This window comes from Calonectris borealis, chromosome Z, assembly GCF_964195595.1.
Source record: "Calonectris borealis chromosome Z, bCalBor7.hap1.2, whole genome shotgun sequence".
NCBI classification, from domain to species: domain Eukaryota; kingdom Metazoa; phylum Chordata; class Aves; order Procellariiformes; family Procellariidae; genus Calonectris; species Calonectris borealis.
Genome location: NC_134352.1, coordinates 56,188,006 through 56,201,334, shown reverse-complemented (window position 1 = coordinate 56,201,334; position 13,329 = coordinate 56,188,006). Strand labels below are relative to the sequence as shown.

At 36.7% G+C, this 13,329-nt stretch overlaps 1 protein-coding gene across 12 annotated transcripts in view; it reads left to right on the top strand.

Moving 5' to 3' along the window:
- JAK2 (Janus kinase 2) overlaps positions 1-13,329 on the top strand; it is a 101,377-nt gene that overhangs the window by 42,966 nt on the left and 45,082 nt on the right. For 8 of the 12 annotated variants that reach the window (XR_012670944.1, XM_075137146.1, XM_075137147.1 and 5 more), the window contains one exon: positions 4,115-4,365. The exons of 3 other annotated variants lie outside the window; for them this stretch is intronic. Coding sequence is in view for 8 of the 9 variants with exons in the window: in XM_075137146.1 (XP_074993247.1) it covers positions 4,146-4,365 (220 nt within the window). In the remaining variant the exon portion in view is untranslated. Of the gene's footprint in view, positions 1-879; positions 930-4,114; positions 4,366-13,329 lie in introns of those variants that run through there. One more of the 12 variants, XM_075137153.1, reaches the window with a different exon arrangement.

Sequence of the window (13,329 nt, the reverse complement as noted above, 5' to 3'; positions counted from 1 at the left end):
AATTTTTTGCTTAAGTGGTGGTTTTCAATGTCATTAATTAATTTCTTCCTGGTTGCCATAAAAAGAACCATATGAATTAGTGCAGCCCAGTGTGGCTGGTAAAATTAATCCTCAATTAGGTACATTGGAGGTACAGACAGCACAGAGAATTGCATGTAAACATGTTCCATTGTAGATGCTGGTGCTTGTGGTTAGAGCAATATGGGGAATGATGAATCTCATGCTTTAGAAGCTGCGACTTGAAATATTATCCAAATTAGGAACATTAAAATAATCCTATTGGATCAAATCCTCTGTTCATCAGTACCAGAATCAGATCTTTTATAGTTATTAGCTTTGATCTCCAAATCAAGATGTGTATATTCCATCCAGATTTTGTTACACATTCTTGTTATGTGTATAAATGGACGGGCCATTTTTCACTTTCACTGAGTCTTGATTATGTCAGACATCCACTTTCAGATGTGTGTGGACCTGGTACATAGCTCCTTTTTGGCAAACCAATACCTCTGTGGTACTGTAAGTAACTTACCTACAAAAGTCCCATTCTGGGTGTATTAAATCCTTTTATATAACTATGGGAATTCTTTACACGATTGTTTACATTCTCTACACGAACACAGAAATTCTTTTGAATTGCAGTATGATAACAAATCTGTTCTGTATATCCAGCAAAATGATACTCAAATAGGTTCTGCAAACAGGTAGATTAATGTTTCCCGGTATATTTAGTCTCAAATTGCTCAACTTTTACAATGGTCAGAAGAATAGGTCATATTTTAAATATTCTGGATGAACAGCTATTAAATCAATTAAATTTTTTTGCCATGTTTAATGTTTCTGTTGTGCTGTTGCAATGGTCTCTGGATGGAGCAAAGAAGGGAAAACCAAGTGTGTCCAATTGGAGACTTATCTGCTAAGAAATACAGGTGAAAGCAATTTTGTGAATGATGAGCTCTTTCATAATGGTGGGGTGACCATGTGTTTCAGTTACTGCACATGTGAAGCTCTGTCCATAGAACTGGTTTACTTGGACGTATAGGACAAAGGCGAAGAAAATGTGTTTTCTATTTTTCAGTGAAGAAACTGATTTAAGGATATTTCTTGCTTTCACCTGTCTGTTTCATCAGCACTTTGACATAATAGACAAACTTGAAAATTATTTAAATTGAAGTGGTGACACAAATATACAAATAGTATCTCTGGAGATTTTTCACATTGTTGCATGGAACCTTTGAAATTAGTGCAACAAAAAGCACAGAGTAGATTATTCTGTTACAGTATTTACTTTGCATTTTTTACTGCACTTTGGAGATATTTCACGTTCTTAGGTATGATTAAGGAAGGTTCCTTTCTTGGTTTATGGAGTTTTTTAATATAGAAACAAGGAGGGAATCGTGAGGTTTTTTTGAAGTGGCAAATGTGTTTGTAAATACACAAACTTCATGAAGGAGAGGTAGGGACAAGCATGTCTGTTTAGTTCACTTTTGAAATTGGCCAGGTTTTCAGTTAGTTCTATAACCAATATTTCCATTCAGTGTTGGGTAGACATAATACCAAGTGACCAATATGATCTGTCGGTTCAGGTTAAGGTTTGTATTCAACAGAGGATTAATATTAGAGTATTTTAGAAAAATTACTGTGGTAATTAAAAATCTTCCCCTGGAGATTAAAGCTGTGAATGTTTTGTATAAGCAAGTGGTAAAGCATAAACGTATTGTTGACAGAAGTAGTGAGAAGTCTTAAATATGATGTTTCTAGTGATGTGGTGGTTATTTTCTTCTAAGAAACATGAATTCCTTGATGGATTAAGAGAAATGCATTTTTTTCCCTTAATTGAACACTTGTTACCTGTGTGCTGCCTTTGCGGCTGAAAGCACAAATCTTCTCATTTAAAGGTGACTGGCTCTATGCATGAGGAATAGGGAATCCATATGCCCCCCTAGATCAGGGCCCAAGGAATGTAGTGAGTTACACGTGCACCTAGAAATTCAGATTTATATGTCTGTGATACACTGGCTCTTCATGTTGCTTAGTTTGGGAAATAAAAAGATGCACTTTTCTCTTGGTGATGGTGTCTTTTTTCTTTTTTTCTTTCCCCCAGAATTACCATCATGGTAGCATAGTTTTATCCTCCTGTATGTGTAATTGAATATTTTTGTCTGTCACATAGCTCATGGAAGTTAATGTTTTCCTCCTTTAAGGTGTTCAGACTTCTTTTCTGCTGACTTAACTGTTGTGATCCGTTTCTGTAGCACAAGTCATCTTTAGCCCACATTAAGGAATAATCATACACTCATCCTTTCCTCAGTAATTGTAGTTAGGAGCAGAAAATTTTAAAAAATCATGTTCCAAACAGCTCTTTTATGGTAAAGCAACATAGTTCAATATAAACAAAAGCTGTTGAAAATTGCACTTTAAGAATGTAACACCCATCTGCCTATGCAAAACAGTAAATATACTTTTAAGTTAAACAATAACATTTTCATGTTCGATATCTTTATTAACTGTTCAATATCTTCATCAACGACATACAGTGGGATTGAGTGCACCCTCGGCAAGTTTGCAGATGACACCAAGCTGAGTGGTGCAGCTGATGGGCTTGAGCGAAGGGATGTCATCCAGAGGGACCTGGACAGTCTTGAGGAGTGGGCCCATGTGAACCTCATGAAGTTCAACAAGGCCAAGTGCAAGGTTCTGCACCTGAGTTGGAGCAATCCTGAGTATCAGTGCAGACTGGGGGGTGAATGGTTTGAGACCAGCCCTGCAGAGGAGGACTTGGTGATATTAGTAGATGAAAAATGAAGCATGAATTGGCAGTGTGCGCTTGCAGCCCAGAAGGCCAACCGTATCCTGGGCTGCATCAAAAGAAGCGTGGCGAGCAGGTCGAGGGAGGTGATTCTGCCCCTCTATTCTGCTCTGGTGAGACCCCACCTGGAGTACTGCGTCCAGCTCTGGGGTCCCCAGCGCAAGGAAGACATGGACTGGCTGGAGCAGGTCCAGAGAAGGGCCATGAAAATGATCAGAGGGCTGGAACACCTCTCCTATGAAGAAAGGCTGAGAGAGTTGGAGTTATTCAGCCTGAAGAAGGGAAAGCTCCAAGGACACCTTACTGCAGCCCAAACCATGCTGTAATTCTAAAAAATCAAATCTTTGACTGCTGGCTTGTTTAGACCTGTTCTGCATTTTCAAAATACGAAATGCTGAATTCTAGATGGTAGTTATTTGGAATCAGTTTTAATAAAAGCAGGCCTTATAGACTGTGGTCAAAGCTTTTATCATAAGCTTGGATTATACTGATTAAAATTATGATGAAGTCACAGAAGAGCAAAGATATTCTTCAACTGGCTTTTGGAATATGCTGTCAATCTCACTTTTTAAAAAAAAAAACTTGTTTCTTTTTTCATTATTTAATTTACATGTGGCTATATATTGAGTTATTAACCTCTTTTTTTCTTTGATTACATTTATCAGAGAGGATTTTTATCTTGAGTTCCTTATGAATAGACTTAAATGATTATTCTGAAAGGAGGAGGTCTTGGAAATCCTCCCATTTGTAGATACAAAACAAGTCTGCTTGCTTTAGATTCTCACCTCAGTTAGCACATGTTTTCTTCTAAGTGTCTGCTTAAGACAAAAACTCAGATGAATAGTGCTCAGAATGAACACTTTGCTTCATCGGTGCCAGTTTGTGGCCTCGCTAGTTGTTTTGTCTTCTAAGTTCTCAGTGCAATCTTTGCGTTTAAACTGGGATTATAATGAGTTGCATAGATGTCATTAAAGGGCTTATTTTGGCTTTCAGGTTTAACTAGCATGTTTCAGTTGGACAGGTGAGCACACACTGTGTAAAATCCAGTGGGCGGTAATAAATCCTCTAGTTGGACTCCCAGCTAATATCTTTGTTTTTCCTCTCATAGTGTCTGTTATTTTTCAGACTAGGGCTATATAGAAAATCAAAGAGAAACTCAACTTTTGGTAAACCCTTCTAAGCCGTTCTCTTGTCCTCAGCTGTTAATGTTTTTTCCTGTATCAGAACGGTACTATCATTAAATAGGAGTATTACAAGCAAAACCAAATACAGTTAGTCAAGAAGTACTCCTTACATTTCTTTTAGGCAAATGCTCTGAACAGAACCAAAACAAACAATGGCCTGTCTTACAATGACAAATATGGAAGGTACAGCAACTTCTACTGTCCACCAGAATGGTGACATCCATGGGAATACGAGTGCACCCAAGCAGACAGAACCATTGCTTCAAGTGTACCTTTATCATTTTCCTGGGAAAACAGGAGGAGATTACCTTCAATTTCCAGCTGGAGAATATGTTGCAGAAGAGATTTGCACTGTTGCCTGTAAAGCCTGTGGTAAGTATATACATGACGGTTTTCCTAATGAAGGAGTGAAATTCAACTTAATGCAAGAAAGTTTTTAATAACGCAGAGCTCATAAAAATGGTGGCATTTTAACTGAAATGCTAATCTCTCTGTTCTTTCAGAAAGTTTTTAATAATCCAGAGCTCATCAAAATGGTGGCATTTTAACTGAAATACTAATCTCTCTGTTTTCAGAAGTAATCAGTATCAGAAGTAATTACCACCAGGCTGCAAAACTGTTCCTGTCGGAATGGTTGTGAAACTGACATCATAATTGGGTGATTGCCATCTTTTTTCAAATAGTTTGAGGGTATGCTATCCTTTACCTGGAAGTAGTCTTTCATTGAGCTGAGATATGGTTTGGATAGTTAAATCACAGCAGGAGCTGGAAATAGCTTGAATTACTTTCTAATGCAACTCTGCAAAACAGATTGGTTCTGGAAGTTGTGCCTATATTGTATATTATAAATGCTTAATCACTTTGCAAATGGAAACTGTTCTATTAGATATAACATATCTGCTTGTGTGTGTGTGGTTAATGCTTTTCGTAATTATTTAGGAAATAAAGTGAGTAAATGACAGGATAGTGTATTTGAAATAAATAAATAAAACATGTTTATCTCTAAGAAAGCCTTTGAATTGTTACGTTTTCCCAGAATTTAACATGACAGGTGCTGAGACCGGTAGTAAAATAATTCAAGCATGCATTTTGTACGTGTGTCTTTCTTTCATTGCAAAAGTAGGTTGAATTTGTGAATAAAAAAAAAAAAATCAATTCCAATAAACTTTGGATATTAAACTGACTACTTTTTGTTCCTCATGCACTTATGTGCACACACACATGTATACAGAGGCTCTCCATATCTTCTTTTGGGCTGTCAGTGGTACAAGGCTGGATTTGTCTTTTAGCTTTCCATGTGCCACATTTAGATGCAGATGAATTTAAAAGAAAGGCTCGTAATTCCAAATCTTTCTTTTCCAGTGGGTCACAAATATGAAGCTGCTGACTCTGACTGTACATTTTATTATCTCCGAACATCTTACACTTTTGTGATTTTTGTCTTTTGATTGCTATACTGTTTTTAAATATGGTTTTAATGACTTTACTTTTGGGAGGGATCTGTCAGTTTTTTCTGTGCTGTTGAATGACTTGTACTGACTAAGTTGCATGCTGTGAGTTGGTAATTTGCTTCTATATGCTAGTTTCACAAAGATTCTTCTGGGTTTAAGCCCCACTGTTCCTTGGAGTTCTTCAGGCCTGGCAGAGTCTGACTAAGATCCGAGTTTGTAGAGTTGCTCTTCATGTAATATCAGAGCTTTAGGCAGATAAGCCCATATGAGTTCAGCAGAAGCACTGCCTGGGATTCATTCTGGGAGACTGAGGAAGTAGTATGGTATTTAGAGGTTTGCAGAGTTTTAGCTGTGTGAGATTCCGCTGCTCTAATGACCTTGTAGGTCTGAGTTTGACAAATGGATCTGGGGGTGTTCTGGAAGTTAAGGTATCTTTTTGATGGTCACTCAAATCAAGATCTTCCAGGTATCTTCCACTGTGTCCTCAAGGTTCTGTAGTCTCTTCCCTCCAGTTGAAGGAAAGAAAAAAAAGTATTGTCTCCCAGCTTTAGAAAATATGCCCATACTCATTTCTGTAATAAGGATAGATTTCTTAGTACTGGTGCCCATGTTTTGGGGGCTTTAGTTTTGCCTCTGTTAGGTTTGTCAGCTTAGTTCAGATCCTGAGGTACAGCATCTAAAGGTGTATAAGGCTAGTGGGGCAGGGGGGAGCTTCTTCACTTTCTGAGTGTTAAAGTGGTATTGAATTTTTACATTAGGTGATAGTTAAATATTTTTTTATGGAAAAAAATTTGTTGTAGTCACTGAAGGTATTGCTGAGGGAGTGAAATAGAGAACAATTTTACCAGATAGTGCTGGGAGAAAATGCTTCTTTGTTTAACTTAGATATTCATGTACCAACTTGCCAGAATATTAAACTGATCAGGGCTTGTATCCATCAAATTCAGTATGTTCAGATAACGTGGTCTTTGAAAGAATATACTGTATCATCAACCATGACATCAGGTGCCTTACCTCCTTTGCTTCCTATCTGACTAAGATTTTTTTTGTGACAAGGGAATAACAAGTCATCTGAAGACAAATTTTTCAGTTACCTTTCTAATGAATCAGTTAGTTAAAGCTCACCTTGCAGAAAATCTCGCAACGTAGTTTGAACTCACTGGAGTAGTAACTACCTTGGTAGTTTGATTAGCTTACTGCTGTTGCTGGTTTGTCCACTTTTTTCTTCCTTTTTCTCTGGTTTGAACTTCCCTTGGTTTAGTTTTCAGATGTTTGTTCAAATTATGTTTTTCTTCTCCTTTCCCCATCACCAACACTAGTGAGGTATTTATGTGCCATAATCAAATTATCTTTAGGTCTTCTTTTTGATAAAACTTAAATTGATTGATTCCTTTAGTTTGAATGTCGCAACTGTTTTAATTTTTTGGCTGTCTTCTGCACTATCTCCAGTTTCCCAGGAAAATGTGCAGCGCAGGCCACGAATGATATTCTTCTCACCCACATCACAAACATACAAAACCCAATTCCTGCTAATCCGCAAATCCAATTAGTCTTGTTTCCCATGACATCATCTGAAGACTTCATACTCTATTGCTTATTTTGTCAGACCTCACCAATCCTTCTCAAGGCTTCTAGCTTTCTGGGGTACCAGCTTCTGTTTTGCTGGTATGGCTAGTACCTTGCTCCTAGATGTAAATTAAAAATAATTTTGTATGAATAGTACTCCTTATTAAGTTGTTTTTGTACTTCTTTCTGTTGTTTCAGCATTCTTCACCAGAGTTTCTAAGCATATCAATAGTGATTTATACTTATTTGTATAAATAAAATGTTTTATCATGTAGAGCCTTTGTCCTGGTAGAGCTGAGGTGGACAAAGTCCTCTGAAGAGTGGTTTCTGCCTGGCAGCTACTACAGCAGTATTATACAACCTTTTTCTCAAAGGAATTTGTAACTTCATTTCTTTTTAAATTGGTGGAAAAGGCTGAGATGGCTGCAGGTTTTTGTACTCTTTCATTACAGTTATTAGTGTTTAAATCATGAGGTACCATTTACTAGTTTCTGTTTTTTTCTAGGGGGTTTTGTAGTTGTACGGCAGAACACGTAGGTCTGCAAAGCCTATACAGTCAAATAATGTTTATGTTGGCAAGACTTGTCTTTCAGGAGTTAGCTATGAATCGGAATACTTCATAAAGAAGAGAGTGGTTCAGGTAGTAGGCATGTCCTATCTATATATAGATATAAAACAATATATATAACAATATATATATATATGAAAAACAGTATAACGAAGTTGGTAATTGTTAATGAAATTTCTCTGTGATCTGAGCAATTGTTAGATCTCTTGATAGCAGAGCTGGTTGCATCAAAGTATGACTGTTCGTTATTGATGGCAAGCAGGACTGGATCCAGGCAAACATCAGCAGTCACAGAGACAGTCTTGTTATGTACCTTTGACACAGTTCAAACAATTGAAGGTTTTCCACTCTGTGCTGACTTGACTTTAGATCTGTTGTATATGGCACGTATTGGCTATATAAATATTAGTCTGTCTAAATATTACTCTGTAATTGCATGCCAGTTTGAGGCATGCATGCAGAAGTAAGCCTTTTCTTACTTTATTTAAAAACAACTTTCCATTTTTTGAAAAATATAATAAATATGAAACTTTTTGTAGGTTTGTTTTTTTACATGGAAAACTGTCTGAACATGAAACTGCATATCTAACCAGAAATGCAAGAATAAATGAAGTGTCTTGAAATAAGATTTAAATTGACTAGTCAGTGTTGTGGTTCAGCTCTTGAATGTTAACTAGTATGCTAATTGCCATGTAAAAAGTTATAAATGTCACACCAAAAACAAGGAGTGTCTTTGCTCTTAGCCTAAGAGAGAAAGTGTAGTAGAGGAACTAACTGATGGTGGAAATTAAATACAACAGAGAAATTGTTCTGGAGGTTACAGAATCATTGTGTTAGATGTGTCTTCTAAATTCGGTATCAGAGACTTGTTTTCCCAAATCATGACCTTAAGCCCTTTCATGTTCTCCTCTCTCTCAAATAATCTTAAATGAATTTTCTCTTTTAAGCTGTTTTTAATGCGTTTACATTCAGTTCGTAAAAATATTAAGCAGACAAGGCCATTTGAACACAAGTAGTAGTAATGGTTCAGGAAAGCCACCAGAGTTGATGCGAGAGAGTCGTAACGCAAGCCTGATGTGATATTTCACAGAATAAATAGATGTGATTGTTTACAGAATATCTATAAACTTTGTTTATAATTTTTGTTTTACTTGAAGTGTAAATTATGAAAAAATCTAGAAATCTGTGTTTAAAAATTAGCAGGTGTAATTGAAAATAACATGAACTGAATTTTGTTGTGGTGTAGGTAAATCAGATACAGACTACTGGGAACATTTGAAATCTTTGAATTTGAATCGTGGATGTATTTATTTGTATACAGAAAGAAGGATGTTTTGTATACTATATTAGTGTAACTATGCTATACCAATAATTTTGCAATAAGATACTGTCCAGTCTCCTGTAAGTGGATTTAAGAGTTTTTATCATCAGATAAAATAAAATAATAAAAAAAAAAACCCACACAAAAAACAACTGGTAACTTACCAGAATAATACATTATACACAAGACCAGTATTACATGGAAAAAACCTTTTCTTTTAATTTTTAAACTAGCAATTTGTTGATTTATTCTATTGGCTGAATAATATGAGTAAAAAAGACATGCATCACTTGTATGTATAATCCAAATTGTTACTGAATTAAAGTTGACAAAGTGAAGGTATCTTAAGTCACACTAGGCAAGTAAGTTTGTGAATCACAGGTAAAACAGTTACAATTATAAGCGCAAAGCATTGCTTTGGTGTTAGCCAGATAAATTTGTGCCGTGTTCTTGAAAATCTTAATAAATTAGTAGTAAAGTATGCAGAGCTAGTGACTTTAAATGTAACTATAATATTTAAATAGCACACTGAAAAATGTTTTGGCAAAGTCAACCAAGGAGCATAGTTTTGTTTAGCATCTTGCATTTCTGGCATGGCTTGTCCCCCTGGTGTACTGAACCCTAAATTTCTGTAGGACTGATCTGACTTTATCTACTTTCTGACAGGCTTTTGTTTGGATTTTCCCCCTCCCCTTCAGGATTGTTAAACCCTGAAGTCTTAACTTTTTAATGGAACTAGTATCCCAAGAGGGAACCAGTTTGATAATCCTGACTAGGTTGCTGAGTTACAGGCAGCTAGCAGTTAAAAAAAGATCTTGAATTTGTTGGATTCTGTGTTTGTGGGGGGTTTTTTTTGTGTGTGTTGATATCCTGAAACTCCACCTAGGAACCTTTTAATTCTCACCCATCTGATTTGGAAATTGATTGGAAGTTCCATAGTACTTTCCTTGAAAACTGCTGGTGCGTCCCAGAAAGCCGTAAGATAGCAGAGAATTTTTAATTATACCAAAGTAAAAACACTGTTTCAAAGCATTTAATGTGACTAAGCATTGATAGTGTCTGCAGTCAATTAAACATTTTCAAGGGAGTGACTGTGTTGCATAATGTGATGATTGTGATGATCTGTAGTACCTCTTTACTTGTATGGTTCAAGGGAGATACCTTGTTAGTAGCTAGAGAATTTTAAGCAGATTTATCCTTCACATGCTGAATTTCCAGAATTCATATGTGTCCCCCCCACACCTGGTTTTTATGCTGAGCATGATGTCACATGGTATAGAACACCCCATTGGCCAGCTGGGTCCACCACCCCGGCTGTGCTCCCCCCTCCCGGTGCAAGCATCACCCAGCAACAGCCAAAGCATCAATGGGCCATCAACGCTCCTTTCACACCCAACCCAAAACACAGCACACCCCCAAGCTACTGGGAAGAAAGTTAACCCTGTCCCAGCTGGAACCAGGACAATATGACTCAGAGTTGTCATTGCTTATAACTGCCCATTGTGGGTTTTGGGGGGCTTTGGGGGTTTTTTTGGTGTTCTGTTTTGTTTTTTTTCTTAAGTGATAGCCTTTCCTGAAAATCTGCACACAACACCCTCTCTCCGCCCCCCCCTCCCTGCAAGGTGAGGAATGGATTAGTCAGAACTCCGGGCAATTCTGTTTCGCCAAGAAAGGAAACATGGGCTTTGATTAACTATTCAGAAAACATTTTGTTGACAGGATAGCGACATTGAATGTGGTGTCGGAGTTCGGTAAGCCTCCAGTTGGTATGAAAGATGAGGGTAAGATATTATTTTTATGTAAGAAAAGCCGAGTAATTTTCCATCTGGTACGTGCAAGGCTTCATAAGTTTTAGCTAGTTTACTTGACAGTTGTGTGTGAGAACTGACTAATGTTTGTATTGGACTTCGAAAATTGGAGAGTTTTAATTGTTTTTAATCATTAACTCCATGCAACTAATTGCTTTCATCTGTATATGTCTAGTGACTTATTAATATGCTTGGATTGACAGTTTCATAAGACACTGTTTCTACTGTAGACTATACATGGTTTCCACATTTCATAGTGGTGTCATGGTTTTTTGTGATTTACAGTTTCTGGGTTTTATTTTTTCTTTACAGAGGGACATTACATAATGGAAAACATACTGTATGGGTGAAGGGGTACCTAATGCTGACAAAGCAGAAAATACAGAAAAACTATGTTTCCTTAGCTGCTTCAGGGTAAATGAAGTAGTGTGACTTACCTGGATGTGGAGCTTTAAAATCATAATGAGGAAAGAAAGAAACCACTATGCAAATCATCCTTTTTTTAGGCTTGAGGTAGAAGTTTGAGAAATAAACTTCTGCGGTTTTACAGCCTTTCATGATGTTACTTGACAGTCTGATAGCATGATGAGGCTCCTTTATTTAGCCTTATGTACTAAATAAAATAGTTGCCAAGAGATAGTCATGTTTTTATCTTTGCAATAGTCCAGAAAATTTGTTTAATAGCCCTTGCTGGAGAAGCAATGGAGAACAATTCCTCTTTATTATGTCTGAGTCACTGTCTCCTCTCCTAATTAATCATTGATTGATTTGATAGCATGGTTAATGCAGTGCAGAAATCCAGGGGAGGTTTTTTACTACCTGTTGTGAACAGCTTTTCTGATTTTATTTGTGTTGAAAATACATTTCTCAGAAGTTTTCAATATTGTAGACATGTCTAGGCTTCATCAGAAGACTTTGATTCCCCACCCCACAACGCCTCCACCCCCATGCCCAGTCTTTTGGTTTTCATTGTTTCTGGAGAAAACACTTAAATACTGCAGTTATCATTCACTTGAAAAGTCCCCGCCATTAGTAGCGCTGGTAAGAATTACATGAAAAGAGATGTTTCTGGCCTCTCTGCTTCATCAGACTTTTGTAGACAATTTTCGAGACTCTAAGAAGGGGATTTGCTCTATTTGTATAATCGTTGAACTTTTTCAAGTGTAGCAGTATTCTGGCACAAATGCATAATTCTTAAGGGGGTGAGAAAAAGAAAAAAGGTATAACTCCTTTTCTTGAAAAACACATATGATCTATATGTCATTGAGTACTGGCAGTGAAAGGTACAAATTACCATTCAGAATTATAAATGCTAAAGTATGAGCGATGGATGAGTGCACAGTTTACTTTTCATACATAGGAAGACAACAAAGAGGATTTTTTGGATTTTTTTTGTTAATGCCAACATTTCTGATTCATAGGGGGAATTCCAAAGTCATGTTCCTTGCTTAGTTAAAGTTTCAGAATGGCAATGATACAATCTGGATTGAAATATCTGTGGGTTTTTTTGTTTTGGTTTGGTTTTTTTGAGAGGCGGGGTGGGTGGTGGTGTCTGTAATGTATCTGGTGAAATGCAGCAGCTTAACATTTGAATTTAAGAATATGACTTGGAAATTTTTTCTTGTTCAGTGTGCTTACGTGAGATTGTTAATAGTGGGGAAAATGCATTAGTGAGACTAGGTAAATATTCAGCATTGCCTTGAATGGTGTTTAGCATCTGGCTAGAATCCTGAAATAGGCTGGTGATTCATATGCATTACACTATAGTTGATCTGAAATTATTTGGGATACAGTCACTACGCAGCCTTAAAACTGCTAAATCAGTTGTTACTGCTTTGTAGACAACTGATCTGTAACGTAATCTAGTTGATCCCACTTCGCAGATCAAATGAGAACCATGTTTGGGATAGATTTCTTTTTAACTCCATAAAATGAATCAAATATGTCTTCCTGCACCATAAATTCGCAACAACTAGATTTACAGCCAGTCCTTCAGTTACTAATCCTTCCAGGGTTATTCGTTTGGGGGTTTTGTTTAGTTTTGGTTTCCCTTTGGTTACTTTACATAATTCTTCCCATTTCTGTAGTTTCCTATAAGTCTATGACTCCTTTTCATAGAAGATCATGTGTTAGAACCTGTAGTTCTGGTATATTTTGGTAAGCTTTAGTTTAAACAAGTGTCAGATGATTAGCCTGTAGATTTCAGCGGTTTAATCTGACATCTGCACAATAGACGTCTTGTTCTTAGCCCTCATATTGGCTCCCTACAGAGACAAACCCTATTTTGTAACAAATTTAAGCTAGTTGTTGTTTAAGACTGAATTACTTTTTGTTCCACAAGCTTATGGAGTTTCATATGTTGAATTGATTAGTTGTTTCTGACTGATTGTCTTACATGCACTTTAGATGTGATGAAAGAAATTTGTGTCTGCCTCCTTCAATAGTTAGCTAGACGTTGTTCAGAACAGAAATAAATAAATAAGGGATTTTTTTTTTTCCTCCTGGTTTCTTCTGTGAATTGCTTTGATTTCGTTCTAAGTCTCTGAGTACTTCACCTTTTCCCAGAATTCTTTTGTCTCTTAATGTAATTTTAAGTTACTTTTGTTGTCTTTATCTGCTATT